Source organism: Dermacentor andersoni, chromosome 5 (genome assembly GCF_023375885.2).
Source record: "Dermacentor andersoni chromosome 5, qqDerAnde1_hic_scaffold, whole genome shotgun sequence".
Lineage (NCBI taxonomy): Eukaryota > Metazoa > Arthropoda > Arachnida > Ixodida > Ixodidae > Dermacentor > Dermacentor andersoni.
The window spans coordinates 144,909,243-144,935,869 of record NC_092818.1 but is presented as its reverse complement, the minus strand read 5'-3'; the positions used below and the strand labels follow the sequence as shown (position 1 = coordinate 144,935,869).

Below are 26,627 nucleotides of genomic sequence, written 5' to 3'. Positions count from 1 at the left end.
TTTCCATAGTGGATAACAAAGGAGCTAATGCCGTTAAATTTAGAAGCAACTAAGACTACGTCAAGATTACAACAGACGCTACACTACGAGTAAAAATTAATTTAAGTACTTAAACGCTTATTTTATTCAACGCTTCTAGATATTTTTAACAGGTAAACAGAGCTATAGTGGTAATGTCTAATTAAGCGTTTGACAAGGGCCAAGGCAAGCTTAAGTCGTATCCAAATGGCGCACATGCATCACATATGTATTATACATACATGTGTCGTATTGGCTAAAGGACGGCGATCAAGCTAGCGTTGGACACAATGCCGCTCGTAGTAATGTGTGGACTTCCCTGCAGCGGAAAATCAACGCGGGCGCGACAGCTAAAGGAGCACTTGAAGCGAACGTGGCCAGTTGAACTTGTCTCCGATGACGACGGCCTACTGCGGAACGACGTCTACACAGGTGCTGCTGATGAATCGTGCAGAATTATTCTGTCATGCCACTTGACTTAAGTATTTCGGGGTTTCTTTGAACCAATGACACATTCTGCTTCGTTGTATGGCGTCAGCAGAAAGCCTATGATAACAAATAGAACATGATAAACACCTATGGTTGCAGATGCGGCCCGGGAGAAGCAGTTGCGCGACCAGCTCAAATCAGACGTGGCACGGTTAGTGCGGCGCAGCCCTTGACTAATGGGGCCCAAGTGACCGACTGACTACGCTCTGTGCAGGTTGCTCTCGCGGGACCGCTTGGTGATACTGGATGCCCCCAACTATATCAAAGGTTCGACTTCCCACTCTTCGAAGACCGCAAATGACACACCGCTGTGTTTATAATCATGAAAATGTTAACGCAAGCAGGCGTATACTTGCGCATATAATGCTTGCTACCCAGTACCTAAATTTGGGTTCTGCTAACCTCTGTATCTCCCATGTATTCCTCTGCTGTGCCGGCTCAATTGTAATTACCTCTGGTGACCAAGTTTTGTTCCGAGCAAGTTGGTTTTAGTTAGCAGTGTTCTAAGCCAACATAATTCATTGTGCTGCTATGGAGTACTGTCTGCATCCTCTAGGGTCAATTTTAGCTTGACAATAAAAAATGATCCGATTGTTTCACCTGATAACACAGCGCGCCGGTGTCACTACCACTTGCATGCAGGGTAAAACTGGCAGAGTGTCAGGCAGCATTTTGAAATCGCCACTGTCATTGTGCGCAATGCTGCAGGCATGCGTTGTTGGGGTCAGGCACCAATTATCGCCACTTGCTCTCTTCCTTAGCATGAGCAGTATTGTTGACAAGCAAAACAGGCATACAACCAGTCACCAGAACAAATAGATTGTGTCTATATGAATGTTTTAAATACCCCTCGTGTATTAACTGTTAATTGTCAACGTGCAACAGTGCACAAGCTTTCTTTTCTTTTTCTCGCTGTTCGGTTTCATCACTTATGAAAATGGCATAGTTTATTAAGGAGGAGTGGGGTAATATGGAGCATGACAACATTTAGCATTAGTGAATGAAGAAGCTATGCAGCCAATTAACACCTTCAAAAGAGACTGAGCATTTCGAGTGCCTCAAGCAAAAATATGTTGCTCTGTAAAAGCACACCATGTCCTTCTATGAATTCCTGGCTCTGCTTTGCTAGGCTGCATCTTCTGGTGTTGGGGCCAACATGGAATTTTCAGAACAGGATCCTTATATGCCACAGAACATAGTAACCCCGCTTCAGTGCTGTCCACTTTCAGCAAGTCTGGTATCTGTGTTTGCAGGCTACCGGTACGAGTTGTATTGCCTGGTGCGAGGGGCACGGACAAACCACTGTGTGGTAAGTAACCTACGTACTGTCAACTGAAATGAAAACCAGATGGAGAGAAACAAAGTGAAGCACTATTACATTACCATTTGTAACCTTGGCGTAACCGGACAATAAATTCAAGATTGTTGTACATTCCACTGTTGTATAGTATGTACTGGCAGAAACAGTGAAAGTTGTATGCATGGGATGTACTCTGTACAGGTGCAAGTGCTGGCTACCCAGGAACAGTGCAAACAGTGGAACGGGGAGCGGCCTCATGCAGAGCAGTACACACCAGAGGTGTGGGCAAGCGCACTACACAGTAGGCCTGGCATCCTGAAATTTGTTTATTTCTCTCAGGCTGACTGCCTTGGCTGAGCGGCTTGAGTCACCTGATGCAAACAACCGCTGGGATAGGCCACTCGTTCAGCTGTCCTTGGACACAGATGACGCAGAGGCTGCCAAGGAAGTTGAGAATGCACTGTCTGGCCACCAGCCACTGCCACCCCACCGTTCTACACAGAATGTAAGGGCAATGCTGTTTGCCAGAGCTGGGAGTGTCACAAGTTAAAAATCTACTTACATTTTGACTGCACAAAATTATCTGTTGTATCAGATTGAAGGACTGCTTGGAACTTTGAGCAGTGTATTCGTGGCTGTTTTCTGTTTGCAGGATTTCTACATCAAATTTGCAGTGGCTGTGTCATACATAACATTGTTAGCATACTTACAGGCCAAGATGATGGCATTACTCAGTTTTTGGTAAAGTCATGTGTTGTAGTGTAATTGCAGTAATTTATCGTTTCGTTATTTCATTTATTAAGCACAAGTAATTTCCCGTATGCTGTCCTTGGTGTCAGTGTTTGTTGACTTCTTATAATATGACCAAAATATCGGGGCCCCTCGGTTAACCCCCTTCTCATTTATTACATAACGAGGGCCTCAAACCTGGCAACATTGATGCCTTCAGGTGGCATGTGTGGGTTTATTGACCGGCTGCCTTCACCCAAAAAGATCACATTCTCGTGACGCCTGCGGCAGAAAGGATGTTCCATATCCACCGCCAAGGTCTACGAGTGGGGGTGCTGGCTAACACTCCCAGGGTTCTACTAGAAAACATAAATACCCAAAAAAGTGGATGGGGAAACGGTGCCGCAGTAGCTCAATTGGTAGAGCATTGCTCGCGAAATGCGAAGGTTGTGGGATCGTTCCCCACCTGCGGCAAGTTGCTTTTTCATCCACTTTCATTAATTTATAGTCTCTTTATTTCATTTATTAAACACAAGTAATCTCCCCTATGTTGTCCTTGGTGTCAGTGTTTGTTGGCTTCTTATGATATGACTAAAAAATCAGGCCCCTCGGTTAACCCCTTTCTTCTCGTTTAGTGTCCCCATAGTAGCATGTGGTACAGTTAAACTATTATATAACGAACTTCTATGTAACGAAGGTCTTGATTTAACAAAGTATTTAACTTCTTATCCATAGAACACCATGCACTTTGAACCTCAATACTATAACAAAGCGTGTTTATACGCGATTTCAATATACAATTAAACCTCAATATAACGAAGTTGGTAAAATTGACAATTTGCTTTGTTATATCGAAGTTTCGTTGGATTGAAATTCTACCTTTTATGCATATAGGTACAGTTACTGATAAATTTTTCTTACACGGAAAGTGGCCGCAGAATTTTCCAAATTAACGAGCAATTCAAGAAAGGCAAATTTGAATAAGAAAGCAATTCCTTTCGATGAATTCGGCAGTCGGCGACGAATGATACGGTTTCATGCCACGTCAACGATATCTTCACATCAGTGGTATGAAGCAAGCGAAGCCAGGCATGCTTTCACGTTTACTCCGCCCGCGCGGCTGATAGCGTCGGTCGGACTGGGACAACGCTATCACGAAAAGTGCTGGCAACAGAGAGCGAATGATTCATCTGCCTCTTGCTTCAACGATCACCGAAACTTGAAATTACGCAACCTCCAATACTAAATGCGCGGGAAGACAGCTTACATGATGCCAAGCCTTCTTGGCATGCCCTATCTTTGCACACATGGCACTTCACCTCTAAACCATGGTGCGGCTGCATATGCGCTCAGCCGCGTTACAGCCATGTGCAGCCACAGCTGAGACACACGCCAACTTACCCCGCTTTTGCTATGCTCGCGCGGGAAGGCAGTACTCGTGAAGCCACCATCTTTCTTGTCTCACCCTTGCACACTTTCACTCGCACCTAAAGCAGACAGTGCACGGGATGCGATAGGATCTTATAGCATTTGGAATTTATACGAAACAAGATGCAGCTCCACTTAGGCAGTCGCTCTTGTTGCATGGTGCGTGATTCCAGAGCAAACACTTCATTATATTGTGGTTCTAAATAATGGTGTTCTACAGATACGAGGTTATGTAAAGTTAGATACTTTGTTATGTCGAGAATTTTGTTATACTGAAGGCCGTTATATCTAGGTTTAGTATAACGAAATTTCACTGCCGCTGCGAAGGAATACCGAAACAATAAATGGAAACTCCTGTAAACGTAGATTGTCAGATGGTTGAATTACAAGCAGTTGCTTGAGAACGCATCTCTTAAATCGCACCTCGTGCAACCAGGAGCAACCACCACCAGCATCATGTTATATATAAAGTGTAGGTGCTATAAGATCCTACTGCGCCCCATGTACGATATGCTTTCGGTGAGAGTGAAGTGGTGCTAGGGTGAGCCCAGGAGGATAGTCGTTTCATGAGCGCTGTCTTCCCGTGTGATCAAGGGTAATGTGGGGGAGTGGAGCGAGCTCGCAATAATCTGATCAAGCGCGTGAGAGGGGAGGGAGGGAGTCAGGTTAGCTCGAGTCTCCATTTCCAGCCCGGCATCGCTGTGCACAATTTTCAGCACAGCCGAGCGCATACACAGCCCACACTCTCTGTTTAGAGGTCATCTGCCACGTGCGCAAAGAGTAGGCGTGCCGAGATGGCATGGCATCAGGTGCACTGTCTCCTTAAACATTTAGTGCTGGAGGTTGCATAATCTTGAGTTTCGAAGATGCGTAGATGCGAGAGTCAAAAGAAGTATTCGCACCCCATTGCCGGTGCTCTTTATGATAGCGTCGTCCGGCTACGAGCAACACTATCAGCCAGGGAGGCAGAGTGGACGCAAAGGTTTGGCTGGCTTCGCTTCGCACTGCCGTTGTGAAGATATCGACACGTCCTGAAACCATATCTTTCGTCACCAACTCTCAAATTCAACAAACTCAAATTTTTTTCTTCAGACTTAGCTTTCTCGCAGTGCCCGATAATTAGGAACATTTTTTGGCTCCTGCTGCATAACAAAAATTAATCGGTGAATGTGCTTATTTGCATAAAAGGTTGAATTTCAATACAGTTAAACCTCGATAGAACGAAGTCGGTAACATCTGAAATTCGCTTCCTTATATAGAAATTTTGTTGTATTGAAATTAGACCTTTTATGCAAATAAGTACAATCACCGATCGATTTTTCTTATACAGAAAGGCGCTCCAGAATTTTCCGAATTATCGGGCAATCGAAAAAAAACAAGCTTGATAGAGAAAACAATTCATTTTGATAAATTTGGGAGTCAGCTATGAATGATAGTTTCGTGGTATGTAAGTCCACGATTCGTCACATTGGCGGTACGAATTAAACAAAGCTGGCCATTCTTTCGTGTGCACACCGCCCCCGTGGTTGATCGCGTCGCCCGCACTCGAACGACGCTATCAGGAAAAGCACGAATGCTTCATCTGCTTCTAGCTCCAACGGGTCACCAAAATTTGAGATTACGCAACCTCCAATACTAAACGCACGGAAGACAGCTTACATGGTGTCACACCATCTCGGCACACCCATTCCTTACACGTGCGGCAGATGTAAAGCAGGGTGCGCGGCTGTGTGTGTGCTCAGCCGCGCTTCCAGCCACGCGCAGCCATGGCCGAGATGCGCGAACTTACCCCCCCCCCCCCCCCTTCACGCGCGCTTGATCTTGTTACCGCAAGCTCACTGCTCTCCCCCTTTCCATTTGCTCGCGTGGAAAGGCATCACTTGTGAAGCCACCATCTTTCTTGTCTCCCCCTCGCACACTTTCACTCGCACCTAAAGCACACAGTGCGCTGGGCGCGATAAGACCTTGTCGTACTTGGAACTTTATATGGAATATGATGTGGCTCCACTTCGGCAGTCACTGATGTCACGCGGCATATGTTTTGAGCAGTGCGTCTGCCAGCAGCCACTTGTAATTAATCATTTGACCATCTGCGTCCGCGGAGGTTTCCATTTATTGTCTCGACATTCCTTTGCAGCGACCGTGAAATTTGGTTATATTGAGGTTCTAAGTACATGGTGTTCTATGGACAAGAGGTTATGAAAAGTTAACTACTTTCTTATATCGAGAATTTGATTATATCAAGGTTTAACTGTATAACAAAACTTCGATGTAACGAAGGAAATTGCCGATTTTACCTACTTTATTATATCAAGGTTCAACTGTGCTATGTACCTGGCACCACACTGACATCTGCAAAGTAGTTGGCTGATTCAGAACAGATGATGGAGCAGATGTTAATTAGTTGTAAATGTGCATCCTATTCTAACGAATTATGTGTCATGGTCACATTGCGCAGGCTCCCCTGGTTGCAGACTTGCACGAGCGTGACCAGCTGACACGCAACTTAGTTCAGACAATGCTGCAGTCTTCTGACCCAATATCCTTTTGCTGCAACTGAAAAGTATTAATGCAAGCTGTGAACTCAATTTCCTTACCTGTGCTTTCCTGTCAAAAACAGTTCATCACAGCCTTTTAAGCCACAGTGCTAATGAAGTGCTATTATTTTACTTTTTAACATGCGTTTAAAATAACATCTGGACACCCCATAGCAGTAGCAGCAGTGCTAATACAATACGACATTGACATACACACAAATAAGCAGCCCTGTTAATTACTGAAATGTGTGATGGTTTTAAAGGGACTCTTTAACACTTGTAGCAGATGTATCAGTTTCTATGCGTTCCCTCCATTGTTCTCCTTTCTTTCATAATTGCTAATGTAATTGGTCAGAGCTGATGCAGCACACATGATGGCTGCATCAGCCATGTGCAACAGTACCATGGTCTTGATACTATTTCCTTTCTTGCTGATAAGATGGTGCCTGTCCTCCACTCAGCTGTATGACCAATATGTTGATGATGCCTTTCATATTACTGGATAACTGTGCCACACTGTCACAATAGAGAGTGAAAAGGTTGAAAAATTCAATTAAAGTTTATATTTGAGAGACTTCAGCACCAATTCATGCAGCTGTAGTCGGCAGGGGAACTGCTTCAATCTCTGTGTCCACATGTTTGAACGTAGGCAGAAGCAGCCTTAAAGCATTTAAAAAATTTAGAAGTACATGTTCCTTGTATGGCTTCATTAAATTATGAGCTGATGTAGTGAAACAAAAGTGAATAAACTAGTAATAAGGTGGGTATCATGTTCCAAAGTTGCACAGTGGGCTATGGGCACCACTGTAGAGGGTGCCGTAAATAAATAAATTTGGCTACCTAAAGTCACATAGGGGTTGAGGTGCAAGTTGGAGTCTTTAAATGTGCACCTAAACCTAAGTAGTACATATGAATGTTTTCATTCTGTGTACAGGAATGTGGCTAGGAATTGAATCAACTGTTGTATTATGTTGCTCAACGAGGCAAGCCAAATTTCTGTTAAGCCAAGGAATTTGCAACAGTGAAAAATTTGGGAACCACTTGATATGTTACATTTACAAGAAAAAGAATGCAAAGTTGTAATGTTGTCTTGATAGAAGTGAAATTTCTCCCCATTTTTATTCTCCTTGACTTGCTGGCTGCACATGCTGCCACCTGCTGGCCAACTGCACAGACTACGACGCCAGTTCTTGGCTTGGAGTGGAACACGTCCCTTGTCCGAACTGCCACAGCTGTTCGACCTGTATGTGCGGAGTGGTGGCAACCAGTGCTAGGCGTCTGCTAACTCCAGTAGTGTGCTACTGTAAGCAAGGTCCCAGTAGTGCTCCACACCGTGCTTGCGGAAGTGCTCCCTGGCCAACGACTCTGTTGGGCACACCTTGAACTTGAGCTCGCCAAAGCTCCGCGACTTGACTGTGCCCTGCAGCAACAGCACAACATGCCAGATCCCTCTCATGTCATCAGCCACAGGTGCGTCCTTGGGTGTCTTGAATCTGTCATTCCAGGCTGCCCGAGGTGTTGCTTTCAACCAATTAATGTTGGTATAGTAAACATCTCGGGCAGCCGGGAACAGCAAGCTGACAGGACCACTAGGCAAAATAAAACAAACACCAAGCATGTGCAACTTGCACTGAGCTATGTTCTGAACTGCAACCAAATGTGGTGCATTGTGCGGTGCCTATGTCACTGCAAGCCCTGGCACTTTGTGCCTATATTTGATACACATGTTTAAAGTTTGCTTATGACTAGGGCCAACTTTAAGCCATGCAGTGACGCTTGTGCTGTATACTGTACAGAACCACTCATTAAGTTTTTCTTGCGGCCGCAGGAACAGGAAGTACTAGTAGCCAGGAAATATTTGCACTGCTGAACAAGATGTTAGCTTCAAAAGAGACAGGTCTCAGTGGTTTAACTGGAGAAGTATATCACCAAGGAAATGTGTTTTACTTTCATATACTCGCATAATGATCGCACCCCTAAATTTTGTCGTCAAAATTCGATTTTTTAAATTTCCCGTGTAATGATCACACCCCGAACTTGCCGCAGCGATATGCCGTGTGCCAAGTCTAGCTAATAATGATCGCGCTTACCATCTGCCGAATGCTATGCGAACAACTCTTCAAGACAAACCAAGCGGTGTGCACGCACCAAACATTCTTAAGCAGATGCCCCATTTCATTCCTTTCATCACTTTCCGCACTTCCATGACAAAAAAAAGAAGCTACAACCAAATTTGCTTTTATTATGTGTAGGCTTTATAAAGGTTGCGGTCAACAACAACACAAAAAGGCGCCTTTCGAGTCTTCTCATCTGCACTCGTGGACACGCAACAAATCACAAGCGGCAACAATAGTAGTCACGTTTACACTGATACGTTAGAAGTGTACCCTATTCATACGCCGATGCTTGTAACACAGCTAAGATATTCGCCCACCCTTAGCAGAAACGTACCATGTTAGGATAGTAGTGAAGACAAATGCCGCCGTTTCCGCAGCATGCCTGCCATGTGTTCCTATTTCACTTGCAGCTAAGCGCGCCCTACTGTTTCTGTCCCCTCAAAGTGGACATGGCTATGTTATTGCCTCAAACTTGCCGATATTATTCATTACTGATACAGAAGAAACTGTTTGAATGCACATAATGTACTTGTGAGAAGAAGAAAAATCGCGTTCAGCGCGTTCGGCTTACTCCGCCGGCCGCCATATTTTTTGGTGTCTCGCACTACATACAACGGCAGCCGCCTATTTGTTGACCTGTTGTCATCACGCAGCAAATGCCAGATGAAATTTTTTTTTCTTTTTGCGGGAAACCCGCATAATTGCACCCCTGAATTTGAGTCAATTTTTTATGACAAAAAAGTGCGATCATTATGCGAGCAAATAGGGTAATATAAAGTCGAACCCGGCTATATCGAACTTGCAAAAAAAATGCCTATCAGTTCGATAGAGGGCATAATTCAATATAAGCCTGCTAAAGAATTGGACATCATAAAAGCACATACCATTTATAAAATCACCTTATTGATGAAACTAGCTTAGTTTCGCATGAAATAGTTTTGTATTTTCTTCTGCTTGGGCAATTTCGCTGCCTGCAATGCATGCACTTCTCCACATTGTCTAGAGTCGGAGCAGCTGAGGCCGCAACCTTCCACATTCGCACAGAAGCACTGGACTAGTGCGAGTGCACCAAACACCTCGAAGGATGTGAGCAAAGGACCATCATTGTTTTTCTTATTGTGCCCACTTTCACTTGTGCTCGGTACGATTTCGGCAATGTAGTCTTCATTTTCGGGCTCTCCCATGGTCGCGACACCATCATCTGCATTCACAAACTCATTGACCGTTGACTTGTCAACGACTTCCGGAAATTCTGACAGCTCGCCTCCAAACTTCGGCAACACCGGCAACGGCTTCATCGCACTCATCAGAATTTACAGTCATCACCGGGCACACAGAAGCCGGCATGTCTGAAGCAATTTCAGATGAACCACTTGTACATGGCCGTGCATACGCGTTGGGCACCATGGGCACTGGGTCGCGGGTTTGTCTGCTCTAGCCCTAATCTCCCTCTTATTCTTCAAGATTGTGCTGAGAGTGCTCCTCGGAATCTTGCACGCTCAGACTTCTCGCCGCGTTCGACCTGATTTATGATTTCAAGCTTCACGGCGAAAAGAAAATTCTGCCACTTCATCACGGTAACACTGCGGAAGAACACCCACAAGGCACAAACGCTATGAACCACAAAAGCAGCGAGACAATTCGCACTGGCGCCATCTTGCACAACGAGGGCACAAGAGCCTCTGATTGGCTGTCTGAGTAAGCGCTGCGGGCGGGCAAGAATAATTTTTTGCAGGGGGGTGTCTGTGGCTCGCCTAACGCAGCGCGGCCGTGGTAGGGAGAGCGGTTGGATGGAGCCGCGCCGCCGCAATGGAAAGCCAACTTCTGGGGGCACTTTTGCACCGCATGTTGTTCGATATATCGGGAGTCGCTGCTATTTTTGTTCGATGTAAGCGTAACTTTTGCTATATATATATACTCATTGTAACTATACCGTGTTCAGAATAATTCGATGTAAATGGGTTCAATATAGTCGGGTTCGACTGTACAAAGCAATGGAGAGTTAGGCCAACCGTCATACTCACTTTTTGCTACCTTGGCAAACAGGTTCAACATTAGTTGTCATGCTAAACTTTTGGGCTAAGGTAGCAAAAGGTGAGGATGACGCTGTATCATGTTAACATCTTCCCCCTTTCTCCCTCCAGCCCCCAAATTAAGCACTCTAGGCTTCGCTACTGATGAGACCCCCAGCTAGAGAGGCTGCTTCTTGGCCAAATAAGCATGTATGGGTAAGCTAATAAGGTAATGTATGGAGTGGTCCCAACTGAGTTTTAGGCAAAAAAAAAAAATGCCATTGTGGTAAAACACAGGAACACAAGACATGCTTCTCTGTAAAAGGGAAAAGTACACATTTTACAGCTCAGACCACTTGTAACATAACTGCTTATAGCGCAGGACTGGCTATATTGCGGCATTTTCTGACTCCCATTTAATCTCCCATAGAAATCCATTTATATATGCATACCACTTATATAGTGCAGCTGCGTGAGACGAAATACTGGTTATAATGTGGCTGTCGAAAAATCCCCTAGACAAGTGAGGAAATGAGCACACTTCTCAACGAGGTGTGTCAGCCAAGGGGAGTGACTAGACGAGTGGAGCGAATAAACAAGAAAAGGACCAATTTAAAAAGAAATGCGGTGGCAGGGCACTGCAGGTGCGTAGGGGCTGCCTAAGCAACCGAGGAGCCTTTTCCTTGCCGCCGCTTGTCAGCGATACGTGCTCCACAACGAACGTGTGTGCATTGACACTTTTTGGCTTTGCAGTTAGTTTAATTTAAACTGATGCAAACATCCCGGTCACATGCTTCAATTCTCGAATACGCACGGCTGCTTAGTCTACATGTTTTGCATGTGTGCAGCCTTTGAAGAATGTTTTGATTATAACGCAGTACCGCTTATGGTGCAGATATTAGGGACTCCAGCAGCCTACGCTACAAGCGGTCTGTGCTGTAGTACCATCACACAGCATGTCACTGAATGCGTGCCTAACATTTTACACACTTAACAACCTACTTGCAGATTATGATGAACTATCCTTTCTTCTTGTGTGAAAAGTGTCTATGTATATGAAAAAGAGTTATGGGCAACCACTTTCACAGATTTGTTACAAAAGGGGTTCTCATGTACTAGATGCAGATCTAAAGGCCCCTTCTGGGGCAAGGACAGCTGTGCAAGGAAACATTTCAAAGCACTTACCTCCCAGACAAGTTGGCACTGGTTCCTCTCTGTTTTTTCACCTTCTGAAAAATGAATTGGTAATGTCCAACTTTAGTACACAGTGCCAAGTTATACCCGCCGTGGTTGCTCAGTCGCTATGGTGTTGGGCTGCTGAGCACGAGGTCACGGGATCGAATCCCGGCCACGGCGGCTGCATTTCGATGGGGGCGAAATGCAAAAGCATCCATGTAGTTAGATTTAGGTGCACGTTGAAAAACCCGAGTCCTCCACTACGGCGTGCTTCATAATCAGAAAGTGGCTTTGGCGTGTGAAACCCCATAACTTAAATTTTTTTTTTTTTAGTGCCAAGTTATGTTCAAACATGCAAAACCACGGTGAAAACCATAGCTGCCCATATCGGCATCATGTCGCCAAGAGGATAAATGTCACTACTGAACCCCTTCAATGCTGTGCCAACCTTGAAGCAAAAATGTCGTGAAACACCGCTTCAGTTTTTAATAACTTTCTTTATTGTTCTTTCTTTTAAAAGAAGAAATCAGCAACATCAGCACATTTGAGGCTCTCATAGCTCCTATAATAGCACTCCTATACGTAATAAAAAATGTGTGAATCTCTCAAGTTGTGTACCACCGTGTGAGACAATCTAGAGCCATCTTGCTAACTTACAGGGTCTGTTCTGGAAGTAATGTCAGCAAGGACATTAAAAATCATTTATTGAATTTATCGTTACAAGTGTTTAAATATCTTCAAAATACTCTCCTTCTGCGTCAATACATCGGCTCCAGTGACACTTCCAGCTCTAGAACGCGTTCCGGTAGTCCTCCTCCGGAATGGCCTTTAATGCTGCGGTGCAAGCTGCTTTGATCCCGTCCACTGTCCCAAAATGCTTGCCTTTCAGGGGTGTTTTGAGGCAGGGAAACGAAAAAATCAGGGGGAGCCAAGTCCAGGCTGTACGGGGGCTGGGGGATCGTTGGCACCCCTGCTTTAACCAAGTAGTCGGTGACGATGAAGGCACTGTGGCCCGGCGCATTATTGTGGTGCAACTTCCACTTGTCTGCAATGTCCGGCTGGGTGCGTTGAACCCTGCGTTTCAGTCTTTTGAGGACTTCCACACAGAATTTTGAGTTCACAGTGGTTCCAGGTTCTACAAACTCGTGATGAACCAGTCAGTGGATGTTAAAAAGAAACGATGAGCATGATCTTGATCTTCGATTTGCTCATCCTGGCTTTCTTCTGGCGAGGGGACGAATGCGTGTGCCACTCTGATGATTACCTTTTGGTCTCCGGGTCATATCAAATACCCAAGTCTTGTCACCTGTAATGATGCTGTCCAAAAATGTTCGATCACATTTGCACATGTCGAGGTTTTCTTGGCATGTTTCAACGCGGCGTGACTTTTGGTCGTCAGTGAGCACTTTTGGAACCATTTTTGCGCACACCTTCCACATGCCGATATCGTTTGTAACTATTTTATGAACTTGAATCTTTGGAATGCTTAACATGTCAGCCATTAAACGAACACTTAATTGTCGGTCTGAGTTCAACAGTTCCCTCACTCGCATCACATTGTCAACCATGGTGGTCGTGGATGGCCGTCCGGTGCGGTCCTCATCACCGACCGCTTCCCAGCCTTCCAAAAAGGCCTTGTGCCACCAAAACACTTGCCAATCTGACAGGGCGTGTTCTTTGTAAGCAGTCTTAAACATAGTAACAGTTTCCACAGAGGTCTTGCCAAGTTTCACACAAAATTTGATCGCAAATCTTTGTTCTAATGAGCGCTGCATATTCACTTGCACAAGAATAAAAAAGAACTTTCACAGACAGGCCCGTCCAACACTCTCCAATGTTCGGAGCACACTGAGCAATGGAGCACTGTTTAGCTGGATTCCGCCACTACCAGTTCCAACCGGTTAGACCGCGCTCCAACGTACAGTCACGTCACCATAAATTCACAGACATTACTTTCAGGACAGACCCTGTACATTAGAAAAACACATAAACGGAAGCATTAACAGATTACACTATTATTATTAGAGGTTGCATCCGAACTCTGCTAGAAAAGAAAATGTTTGTGCAGGCATAAATGACCAAGAACGGCCCAATGGGGACTTGTGTTTCTTCTAGGTGCTTTCATTTCATCATTGCACAGCTCCTGTTATTTTGCACTCGTGTTGCATCATACAGCTGCAGCTGGGGTCAAGGTATAATGATAAAGAAACAACAAATCTTACGCATGATACCAGTAAGAGTAGTCTGTGCCAACATAAATACGCACGTGTGTGTGTTTTTTCTTCACATGTGCATGCAAACTACACTTATTTATGAATCCCATTACCCCTTTTGGTGCCACCAGTACAATTTTCCACACTTTTAATTACATCAAATTGGTGCAGCAGGAGCAGAGGAAGCTTACCTCCTTGTATGGTGTCTTCAGACCACTTGATACGGCTGAGCATTAGTCGACGGTACTTGCTTTGTTGCCGAGGGCCCCCCTCGACCACCACTATGTTTACGTTGCGGTACAAGACCACGCAGCCTGTCAGGAACAGCTGCTTGGCATTCATCTCCACCTTGAACTTCTTCGCAGGATTCATCAGGCTTAGCACCCTGCATAAACAGTCATGGGAGTTCCTGTACCTGATTACTAGAAAATGGTAGGCGCTATTTGAGAGATAGAGCAGCATGGATAGAGAATAAAATGAATGCGGGCAAGATTAGGGGAAGAAGGGCTGGGTAGGTCACGTAATGTCTAATCAATGGTAATATAATGGGCGCCAAGCAAAGGGAAACACAGTTAAAGGCGACAGGAAATTTTAATGGAGAGAGAAAAGAGGTGTGTGAGGATATGCCGAGTTTAGTTAGCACAGGACAGGAATGGTGGAGATCTCTGATAGAGGTGTACTGTAGAGGACTTCAACAGGCTGGTGAATATGATGATGGTGATTACATGTGATAAATACAAGAAAAGCTAAGTATAATTTTGGCTGTGTTTTCCATGAAACAAAATAAAGAGGAAGGACTCAATATTTATTCCTCCCAACTGTGGTGGCTACATGCGCTCTACAGTGCCTTTTATGGCCTTACTTTTGCACTGTATGGGCACATCTTGCTCGAAGCTTTGTCTGCGCATTAAATGTGCGACAGGCACATTTAATAAACACCATAATAGTGCTTTAATAAACACCATAATGTAAGGTAATTGTACTACCACCAAAAGAAGAGTTGCATAAGGAAAGTGCACTTCACATGCTTTTAAAGCGTTTAGCTTTCTTCAGGAACCAACCACAATTTTTTGTATCCAACCATTTTCATGAGCATATATCTGAAAGATAGTGCAGTCTAACACAGTGATAGGGTACCAGTAGTGGTACCAGTGGTAAGGGAAGCATTCCTCTCTTGTGACAGCTAGCATTTTGAGACACTGTCGTTAAGATGCTGCACCTCTGGTTGAAGACACAGACGCTGTCCTTAAGGTGCAGCGCTTATGGTCGCAGACTCTGCATGCGGTTCTGAACTGGCCCTTAAAGAGACCCTGAAATTATTTGGATGGTTTTGTACCAATCTAGTCATTAGGGTAAGTCCTCGTGATCATTAAGTTCTGATCATTATGTGCTCCGCATAAAGCGTTTCATTTATTATAAGGTCTTTAAAATGTGCATTGCTACCGATCACAGCAGTGCCGCCACCCCGAGTTTTCAGCGGCCTCGTCATCACCTACATAAGGGGCACACGTGGTCAGTCAGTCGAGCTGTCTGGTTTTTGCTGCCCACATTGCGTCATTGACAATTTTTCCAACTTTAAGGTGGAAAACCTTTGTAATAGTTGGAATGTTGGTTATTGTTTCTATAAAAAAGAGTAACCGAAAATAATATATACGACAACAATCTATCACTACACTCAATCACTTCTGGCACACAGCGTCGCCTGCTTGTGTTACAAGGCGCTCCTTGTCGATGCGAGCTGCACGGCCACTGTTGATCTCAACATTTCTTTTTGCGAGGACTATGAATTGCCTTTGTTGTGTTGTCGGCTGCAAATCTAGCGATTGATGACATGTCAAGCTGCGACATTGTGTCCTCTGCAAAGCAACAGGCAAGCGAAGTTGCTGCAGCGCGTCGGGCTGTCAGTATCCGATCGGCACCAGAGACTACGCATTTGCAGCCGTTGCTTCACACCGGAGGATTAATATCACAATATAAAGTTTTAGTGCGACCGGTACTTCGGTCAATGCAAGTAGAGTGTGTGTTTTGCTGGATTGGCGGAGGCGCAAACGTGAGCGGCCTGCGGGGTGCAGCCACTTGCTAGCATAGCACTCAACCAGACAAACACAGAGCTATTATAGCAGTAACCAGGATTCATTGCGATGAGTCATAGCTTCACTGCACTGCACAGCGCTGCAATGGAATTCTCGCAATGCACGCTGCTCAGATAGCCTTTGCTGGGGATCAACGGCCAGGTGGCCAGCTACATGCACAGAGGTTGGAGAGGCTTCGCGTGCTGGCTCCGGAAGAGACAACACGATGTGACATCACGACACCGAGCCAGTGAAGTGGAGCTTAGCTTCAATCACTCGGCAAACCAGTTGAGGAGGAAAAACATGGCTAGGGAGGAGAGTAACTTGTAATTGTCCGTAGCTCTCTTAAAATGAGATGCTTCACCTAAATTGTGGCACAAATGTTTGTTAGCTGTACCCTACACACGTACAAAATTTGTCCAAACCGTTTCAGGGACCCTATTAAGAAGTGGCGCTTGAAGTATCAGTTTGCTCCCGTGTACGGCTAAGGCATGGTTATAAGGGAAGTGTCACCCTTAACACATAGCGCAACACAGTGCCACAAATAACCACCTTCCAAAGCATGCTAAACGCATTCTTGGATAGCAATCAGGGTTGGTTCAGAATTTTTCAGGTGCATCCATACCAGGCATAGGTAAACTGCAGCACCCACAGTGTTTGCTTAGTGGCTATGGTGTTGGGCTGCTTCAAAAAAAAAATTCAAAAACGCCTGTGTACTTAGATTTAGGTGCAAGTTAAAGAACCCCAGGTGGTCAAAATTCCCAGAGCCCTCCACTACAGTGTGCCTCATAATCAGGAAGTGGTTTTGGCACGTAAAACCCATTATTTAATTAATTTAATTTAATTTAAATTGCAGCATTCGCTTGCACACAGCACTTCAACAACAGACATCAGTGACAAGCTATTACAGTGACAATCATAGTCATACCAAAGGAGCTATAAGTGCAACAATGACCACAGCAGCATTTTTTTTTTCAATAGCACTGCGGTATCGCTTTCACAACTACAAATGATTAGTCTCTCTTTCTGTCTACTGCACTTCCAACTGAACATCTCAAGGAATGATGACGGTATGGAATAGCTATGGGTAGAGAATATTTGGGCAGTGCACTCGTCCACCTTCCTATAGCATCACAATAAAATGACACTAGTGGATGTCTTCATGAATCTGTACAAGCACTTCATCTAAATGCCACTGAAAGGATGCATTTAGAAGAACAAGATTCTAAAGAGAACCACGTGTGATCCAGAAACATCCTGCAGAGAAATCAACACACAACCTTTTTATAAACAAAAGCTACAGATGGATTACGAATCCTTCACTCTTATAGGGGAGTGCAACAAAAGCCATTAGTTCTATGCATCAGATGCAACACAAATATTCAAAGCCAGTAAGGTACTTCTAAATTCTGATATTTTTCTGCCTTAACGGAACAGTAGAAAGCTCTAACTTGCAAAATACTTGTTATTGGAGGACAAGATGGTTGATGCATGCAGTCACAACTCAGTAAACAAATACAAATTAAATTTTGTCATCATTATATCAGCATGTAATGAATATATGCTTATAATGAAGGTATTTTCGCGTCTGATGCAACTCTATCATAGTAACAAGGTGTATAACCCTCAGATGCTTTTTATTTTTAGACAATTTATAATGCAGTAGCATTAACTGAGTTGCAGATATTTGGAGTTTCTGCATGCTGCTGCAGAAGAAATACAATGCAGAAGGAAGTCTGGCCACCACTTATGGTAACAGGGATGGGTTAAAACTTGAGTGTCCTTAACGTAGAAACTTCGTACTGATGCACAGACTACTCAAATCTAAAATAGGTCCTACTCTACCCAATTAAAAAAAAAATAAACACACTCTAGCTTAGATGCCTTAGCATTTAAGCTGGAGTTACGCTTTTTTTTTTATTCGTGAAAGTCCACTGACCGGTAGACGGACACATGTACGCCCCGAGTAGTGTCCTCCTTGAGCTTGCGCAGTTTCTTCTCCCGTCGCTGTTCGGTGGTCAGTTTCCGTGATGCGTTCGCCTCTTCATGGGCCCTGCGCTCCCCCCAAACAAGGACTTTACCAAAGTCTAGATGGGATCTCACAAAATGCTTTTATGCAGAGCACGGTCACGATAGGCATACACAAAATGTCGACTTCCAACAATTTATTCCTTGGAACAGCCATGCTTTCACCTTGCAGCCATTGCATAAAACCAACCCAATCCTGCATGAATACATGGCATTGTAACAGGGTTATGGGTACAGCACCTCATCATGTGTGACCTTTGGGCATCCTCATGTATATTTTGTGGTAAGACAATGCTGTGATTAAGTAGCTCAATGCCTAGTACACTGTACTGAGCAAGTGTGCACTAAATACCAATTGCAACCATTGCCTTACTAGTGCTGTAATACTACCATGACTACCACTACTACTGCTGCTACCACTACATCATTCCGAGTCTGGGGTGTGAGCTCATAGCAACTATAACAATAAAAATATGTCACCAGCATGCTGTTACCAACAGCTGCAATTCAACAAACAAAAAGTTCATTTTCTTGGCTAGTGCACACGCTCTGTGATGTTTACAGTTGTGCAATGAAACTATAGCGTTAGTATTTCTGGGAATGGAGCATCGGGCTGTCCACATGTGTTCTCTCCTTGCATATTTCCTTCTTTTTATTTTACTGCACAACGCTTAAAAGCAAAGGTTGTAATGTACCAACAAGCCAAGCTGCAACCCAAGTAGGGCAGCCTCTCTGCTCCTAAAGGTGGGAGGCCACTTACTTTTGCCGTTTGGCCATCTGCTCACGCACGTGCGCCTCGACTTTCGTTGGGTCTTGCACCTGCTGGCTGCCCAGAACTCTCATGAGGTTGGACATGCGCACTGAAAATATGTGTGCATGCATTAATCAAGTAAACAGTTTTAACAATATAGCCATACAAGAGTGATTCTCCGGTTGCCTAACTCAATTACTGTGAACAATTATTACGAGCCTGCAACTCAAAGATAAGTTTAGAGAACGCCACGTGATCTTAAGAAGAAACCCCCGATTCACCCAAAAAGGAATGGGACCTGCTGTGCTAGTTAAGAAAATCAAATGGCTACTGAAACTACTCATTTAACATTTAGAAAGCACTTCTTTGGCTAGTCATTGGTGACAAGTACATTTAGAGCGCATGATGTCACTAACAACATGCACACATTGCCCCTTGGGCACCTGGCAAGTGTCAATAGCAATACAGTATATATACAGTCTTTGTCAAAAGTATCAGGCTGCTCCAGGCCATTACGGTCCAACCTTGATATAACGAACATGGCTATAATGAATCATTGAATACAATGAAGTAAATTAGAAATTTGACTGGCAACACTTTATTTCAATGGGCTAATCTACGCCCATAACAAAACCAAAATGAGAAGATGAAACCCTTGTCGTAATGCAATATTGGATATAGTGAAGTGAAGTATCATTCAGCATGATCCTTTTTTCTGATTAAAGGATGATGATAATGGCCGTGGTCGCAGGCTCATTCACAGTTCAAAACATGCTTCTCAGGAGGCAGGCATTATGGAGCGGAATTATTGGTCAATAATTTCTTGTTATATGATCGCTTTCACGTGACTAGGCACCAAACACGTCAGCGTGTATGAGTAACATAGTTTCTGGCACAGTGCCAACATAGCATGTTGGCACATTATTTCGAAAGTGCTAGCACTCGCAGATGCTGATGCTTCCGGCACCAAGTCACGTAAAATCTCACAAAAGTGATCGTATCAGCGTCGGGAACTGACCAATACGGCGCCTGGGTATAGTTGCTGATGAGGAAAATTAGTACAACAAGAAAGACAATGCACACAGGAAGGAAGACAGAGACAAGCACTTGTCTTTGTCTTCCCTTCCTGTGTGTTGCATTGTTATGCTAATTTTCCTCATCAGCAATGCAAGAGCAACAATTAACTCTTCCTGGGTACAGTGAACTAGCGTATTGGACTGTCCACCAATCGCCACGTCTTATTGCATGTGTCCAGTGACGTGATGCTCGTAGCAGCGTTGTCGTTGCTCACTATTGAACCTGTCTTGCAAACCTTAACTAAAGCCACAGCTTGTTTGGAGTGTGCATAGGGCGCCTGAGCAGACGTCCACTACAGACCGGCCATGCTCCAGCATGCGACAGGCTTTACCGTGATGCGCCTTAAATAGTCAGCGACTGCAATTATGTTTTTTTTAAATGAATTAACATTCGTAGGTGACATAGCATTTACGTGTCGTGTCGTGTCATTCGCATGAAACTTGAGTGATCAGTGTGTGGGCATGAGTTTTGCTAGGCTCCCACATACCTGGCACAGTGCTACACAGTTGTTATTGCTGGGGTCGGCACTAACAGCAGTTACACTAGTTACGTGAAAAGGTGCGAACGCAATTTTATCTCCGAAAGTAAATGACCGAGAATACCACCCTTGCTGGGTGGCCTGGAATGCCAACACCTGGCATCATGCTTGTGTTTTTCTCACCTAGATTCAAGCTTAGATTTTCAAAATCAATGTGTGTCAATTTTATAAGGAATATTGGACATAAAGAAGTGCTATTAATGGCAGCTATGACTTCGTTATAATGAGGTTCATCTGTATGTCGTTTGGCAGTGTGCTGTGGTTCCCATGGCACTGCTGACACTGTATACCTCTGGTTGATATGTACAAGAGTTCTTTTCATTCTTCCAAGGCGTTAGTAACTCTTGGCATACCACAGAAACTCTTTTAAGCAGCCTGTATCATTCAGCATGATCCTTTTTTCTGATTAAAGGATGATGATAATGGCCGTGGTCGCAGGCAGTGTAGCCTGTATACTTTTGACAAGGATTCTGCATTAAAATACAAACCCAGTGGAACTGCACTGCTTAAGAGCAAGATTTAGTGCACTGACCAAACATCTAGCAGTTAAGTCAAGCCTTTGGCAACACACGGTACGTGCCTGGTCCTCGTACAGGTGCAAGGATACATCTACATACCTCAAGCCTAGCTCCGACATTCACGATATATGAGGCAAATGGACCAAGGACAAAGACAATGTGCCATACCTTTCGGCTCAGGTGGGGGCTCCAACCCTAGGCGGATTTTCTCCTGTTTCTCCTTCCAGGCCTCACGGCGGTTCTGCCGTCGCAGCTTCTTGCGCTCCTTCTGTGTCAGGAAGACAGGCAGTGGAGGTGGACCCCGGGGCGGCAGGGTGGGCGCCTTCATCTGAATTGGGTGTTCCACCAGGTTGGTGACGCCCTCGAGTAGGTTTTCAAGTGGCTCCCCGCCCGATACCACAGAATCGATGACACTGTCGTAGCTCTCGCCCTTGATGATGAATGTGTCCCACCACTCGACGTCAGGTATGTCATCCTTGCCCTCCTTGGCCTGACGTGCAGCGGGCACCATGAGCGCAATCTTGGTGGCTGACGAAATGCCCGTCTTCTTTGCTGCCTGGGCAATTTCCTGCTGCAGGCGCTCCAGCTTTGCCCGAGTGCGCAATCGTTGGGCGAGCTGTTCATACTTGCCCTTCTCATGGAAGCGGAAGGCCCTGCGGCCACGCTGTACTGGCTTTGCCCCGACCCGTAGGTCAAAAAAGTTCTGCTCCGACACGTCCTCGCTAACCTTCTCCTGGTGAATCTTGAACTGCTCCCGCTTCTGGGCTCGGATGTTTGCCTGCACCACAAGATATGCCCACCTCTCAGTGTCATTTCCAAGATGCCCGGTATGCAACACTTGGGTTGCCTAGCTAGCCAAGCTTGCAGCCTAGCTTAGCGGTGGGGGAAGCTTGGAGCCAGAGCACTTCATATTTATTAATACTGACATTAAAAAAAAAGGACACCTCTGCATTCCCAACATGATGTGACTCCAAATAGAGCAGTTATGGCCAAGGGCCATAATCTTTGCAAGAAAGAAAACACACACAAGCCAGCCCATGAGCCACTTGTTCCAGCCATCATTCATTTATGGATCCTCTTCAATTGTTTATGGATCCTCTTCAGGCCATGCGCAGCCACGCCCGAGATGTGCGCGCCAACTTACCCTCCCCCTGACTCCAACCCCTCGTGCGCACTTGATCGCGTTATTGCGAGCGAACTCCCCTCCCGCTCTTTCCCTTTGCTCGCACATTCGTGAACCTTCTTGTCTCACCCGCGCACACAGTGGGCGGGACAGGATGGAATCTTATCGTATTTGGACTTCATACAGGACAAGATGCAGCTCAAGGCTCAACTTCGGCTGTTGCTCTTGTCGCACGGCGCACGATTTAAGAGGTGCATTTGCAAGCAGCCACTTGTAATTCAATTATTTTACTATCTGCGTCCGCGGAAGTTTCCATTTATTGTCTTGGCATTGCTCTGCGGCAGCAGTGAAATTTCGTTATATTGAAATCGCATACAAACACACTTCTTTATATATTGAGGTTCTCAATACACAGTGTTCTATGGACAAAAGGTAATAAAAAGCTAAATACTTCGTTAAATCAAGAATTTTGTTATATTGCAGTTCGTTGTATTGAGGTTTAACTGTATATTATCAAATGCGGACGACAGAATGGAAAGAATTATAGGAGAGGCATACACCATGGCAAACCCACGTGCAGGGGAATGCATTAGCGCAATAGCTTTATCTTATAAAGAAACTCAATTCATGCAGGGAAAGTAGCAAAAACAAGATGCTCATCACTTATCTGACTGGTCTTGGGAATGCAAAGGGTACACACATGTGCACTGTACTTTTTTCTTTGTCTGTCTTCGTGTGACCATTCTTTCAACCCATGCAAAAGTATGTTTCAACAAATCATCTGGAATAAGCACTTGCTTGTTCAGGCTCTGTGTGGTGTGTGTGGTCTGTCCAGTTTTGTCCCTGTGTATAACAGTGTGTTTTTCCAAATAAATAACTAAAATAAAGTAAAATTTAGAAAATAAAACCAGTTGGTAAGGCACATTTAGAATTGACAGCACTCTGCATTGTTTCCTCCATGTTGTCTCTTTGTTTCATTGAAAGTTAATAAAATATAAGCCACGGCCTGACACAATCACAGACTGCAGCATAACTCGCTCGCAACGTGAGGCGCTGTTGCCTGTTCATTCTAGCAACAGCTACATGCATGTTGTGGGGCACTAATGTTGTGCAGTGCAAATCAGATTTTGCATTTTACCTAATCTAAAATTTATGTTGGGATAAGCAGGAGTGTACAGTGAGACCAGTGGCTCTATATTGAGACAATTATTTTTCTTCAATGATATTTTTTTGTGTGTGTGCGTGCGTACGTGTGTGTTTGTGTGTGTGTGTGTGCACGCATGCATCTAAACTTCTTCATGTTGGATAAGTAGAACTGTACAGTGAGACCTGTCCATTGTCAACTTTCTATTCAAAGGCCATTCCCATGTGTCACCTGGCTGCTTCAGGCTGATAGGCGGAGCCTGGCCAGATGCCTGACATTCTCAGGCAGACCTCCATAAATGAAAAGACTCCCTGAAATCATTACAAATCGCAGTGTCAGATTGGCGTATACTGTGCCAACTAGCGAAAGCTTCTTCGCATACTTCTTTGTTTTCCTCTACAACACACAGTTAGGCATGCGCTGCAGAAACAAAAGCTAGCCAACCTTGTCACATGGCCAAAATCTGTCCAATAATAAAAACATATTGCTGCAGCCAGCATCTGGGATGGGTGCATAATGCCTTGCCTTGAGCGTAGGTGTGTGGTGGGCCAGCTGAATTTCTCTTCCTGTTGAGTCCACCGTGCGGCCCTCGGCGTTGAGAATGAGGGGTGTTGGCCGGCTGCACAGACGTGAAACAAAGCTCTACAGCTCCACAAAGCCCAAATGAGCCAGATCACGCTCAAGGCAACACAGCAGCTTACAACAGTTCAGCTGAAAGACCACATTTATGCATGGCTTTCTTACGCAATATTCAGTACAATATGAGAGAGCCGACATTGCAATATTTCTTTGTAGCTACACAGGTTAAATACCAACTGCAACAAAACATCACTTTGGCTAAATTGATTATAAATGAGTAGCATATATTATGGATGGCGTTACTGAATCTTGGCAAAGCTGTAGGGCGGCTAATTGTCTAATTTACTTATGAACAGCCTGCGACCAGCACCTAAGCAGACGACATATGCACCCCGTGGTGAGCAGGTATGACAGAAGTCCCAGTACATCACCCCCAAGAGTGTCAATGTGTTGCAGGCATTGCTAATCTAGGTCATACTGAGAAACTGTGCTGGTTCTCATCATGCTGGACTGTGTCGTTTCAAGTGAAAAATAATGGTAACGATTCCTTGATGGTTCAGTATTAAAAACGTCCATTCTTTCTAGCTTTCTGTGACACATCCAACCATATTCCAAAACAAAAATATTGCACTGAGGCTGATGTATATCTACACTATGTGAAATTAGGCTGTTCAAGTGGTCCAAAATCATGTTGCCATCAAACTCATGATGGCAAGCCACTGCTGAGGAAAGTGACTAGCTCTCACGTGGCAGCGGTGGCTGGGGTTGCAGCAGGCTGCTGAAGGAAACCAGGCCGACTGCCCAGCTTGGCCTGGATCTGGGCAGTGAGCTCGGCGATGCGGTTGCGGCTGTCCGCGACGGCAGCGGCCACAGGCACCACAGCGGGCGGCACGCTGCCGCCGAGGGCCTTCTTGCGCTCTTCAATCATGCGCTGTGCATTGGCCATCATCTCTCGGATCTGCAGGGTGGTCAGCTGGCCGGGACTCGGCTGACTTAGCATCGACGGCGCCATTTCAGAGAAGCGCGACTTGCGCTGGCCGTCCTCCTCGGCCTGTGACTGACGCTGTTGCTTCGTGCGGATCTGCTCTTGGGCACCGGTCAACAATTGCTCCGCCAGTGACGCCGCCTTGGCGTCATCCAGCAGTGACGACAGTTTTCCTGCAATCAAAGTCTGTTAGCCGCCACTGAGCTAGGCTTTACTGAACAGAATAAATTGCATGGTGACAAGGAAGACTACAGCGACCAGGATCACGGCTGAACAGCAGGGGGGCGCGAGTTCTCTCTCACTAGAGCTCGCGCTCGCCCCTAGTTTGGACATGCCAGAACGAAGTTTGGCGTGTGCTTTCCGCCTGGCCACAAGCTGTTTCTCCACCTGCAGCCGATGTTCTCATAGGGGTCATTAAAACCTCGAGTGGTGTTTTGACATTCAAACATACCTTTCGGCTACATTCCTGAAGAAACGCCGCAAACGCATAGCTTGGACACAAATCTCAATTAAGCGAAACGAGTATGGAAAGCGTCTGTCAAAATTTTCGAAGGCCAGTGCAAACGTGACAGAGCACAATAGTGGCAGAACAGTGCTCCGAAGTATCTTTTTGTTTTCGAAACCTCGACAGGTGGGGCAAAGTTCTGACTGGTGTTGCATAAGTTGCGGGATGCGGTAGTGCTGAACTTGGCGTCACAAGTTGGCGGCCGGACGTAACTATATTTATTCAATCGTGTTTTTCACTAGCTATAGCAACGTGTCATTATTTCGAATTATTGGCGGCGCCTCCAGGACACCAAAGCTGCGACGGGAACATCAAAGCTAGAACCCGGACTGGTGCGTGGGTTGCGGCTCGCCGAGGCCTGCACGTGCCAGGGGTGCATAAGAACGGCTGTTCGCGACAGCGGACAGCCAATTTTTTATGCGAACACTCCGTGGCACACTTCGGCATCTGCGGCCCCAACTTACGGGCCGCCCTGCTTCCACCTTTGATTCCCCCGCTACCGCTTGGGTGCCCTGGAGATCCTGCGCCGCCTCCTTTATTATAATCTCGGGTGCTCTCCTGAGGCCTCCATTTGCCGTTTACATGTGCCCTCCTGGGTACCTGTAAAAAAATCCAACCTATCGTCGCAACGAAAAAAGCGGCCCGCGACTGATACAACACCAAGAACCTTGCCGACAAGGGCACATGCATAGCGGAGAAAACATTAAACAATGCACAAGCAATCGGATAACACGTAGGCAAAGTAACTTAAAAAAAAAATACTGTTGTACTGTGATCTTATCCCCGACAGAAGGGCCTCGATTTGCTTTAATTTAACTGGGAATGCACTTTATTTGCTAATCATATGTATACATCTCTAACGAGCGGACGCAACTAACTGTCTTGTCCCACGAGCGATGTGCAGCCATTCTGCCTTACTTGCCGTCTCGGCCTTGTCAAAGCCGCTTGACAGGCAGCTCACAGCAGCTGTTACCAGCGTCGGTTCCTCGAAGCCGAGAAACTTGTGCACTGTCCGGTCGACCCATGGCCGCAGCTCTTCGGCTTCCTTACGAGTGAGGGCCATGTTTCGACTTGAGTACGGACGCTGTCACGCACTCATATGCAATCCTAAACACACAAAGACGACGTTCGCAACATACGAAAATATTAGGAAGACAGCCGTAAGAATCGATGCGTATTCCAAACACTATAAAAACAACCGCACGAATGAAAACGACAACAAAACGCAACCACAACGCAAACTTTCAAACAAGCGTGTTACAACTGTCTTCGTCTTGTCTTGACTCGA

General features: G+C 45.3%; 2 protein-coding genes across 2 annotated transcripts; one reads left to right on the top strand and one right to left on the bottom strand.

Moving 5' to 3' along the window:
- Positions 1-219: 219 nt before the first annotated feature.
- Positions 220-7,775, top strand: LOC126531360 (protein KTI12 homolog). The gene is made up of 8 exons (XM_050178861.3): positions 220-450; positions 607-658; positions 722-774; positions 1,761-1,816; positions 2,009-2,088; positions 2,147-2,312; positions 6,423-6,505; positions 7,649-7,775. Exons 1-8 carry the CDS (start codon positions 309-311, stop codon positions 7,773-7,775), a joined length of 759 nt encoding a protein of 252 aa, XP_050034818.2. The 5' UTR covers positions 220-308.
- Prp3 (pre-mRNA processing factor 3) lies at positions 7,579-26,627 on the bottom strand. The gene is made up of 9 exons (XM_050178845.3): positions 26,258-26,627; positions 24,596-25,007; positions 23,796-23,889; positions 21,172-21,781; positions 18,880-18,979; positions 18,031-18,144; positions 14,211-14,404; positions 11,816-11,859; positions 7,579-7,921 (listed from the first exon to the last, which is right to left on the bottom strand). Exons 1-9 carry the CDS (start codon positions 26,400-26,402, stop codon positions 7,772-7,774), a joined length of 1,863 nt encoding a protein of 620 aa, XP_050034802.1. The 5' UTR covers positions 26,403-26,627; the 3' UTR covers positions 7,579-7,771.

Coding starts and splice junctions, on each gene's coding strand:
- Prp3 (XM_050178845.3), bottom strand. CDS start 26,402: ATGGCCCTCACTCGTAAGGAAGCCGAAGAGCTGCGGCCATGGGTCGAC. Junction 18,980..21,171: donor GCCCCCACCTGAGCCGAAAG/GTATGGCACATT, acceptor ACATATTTTCAG/TGCGCATGTCCAACCTCATG. Junction 11,860..14,210: donor TGAAGACACCATACAAGGAG/GTAAGCTTCCTC, acceptor TTCATTTTTCAG/AAGGTGAAAAAACAGAGAGG.
- LOC126531360 (XM_050178861.3), top strand. CDS start 309: ATGCCGCTCGTAGTAATGTGTGGACTTCCCTGCAGCGGAAAATCAACG. Junction 659..721: donor CTCAAATCAGACGTGGCACG/GTTAGTGCGGCG, acceptor CGCTCTGTGCAG/GTTGCTCTCGCGGGACCGCT. Junction 2,313..6,422: donor CCCACCGTTCTACACAGAAT/GTAAGGGCAATG, acceptor CACATTGCGCAG/GCTCCCCTGGTTGCAGACTT.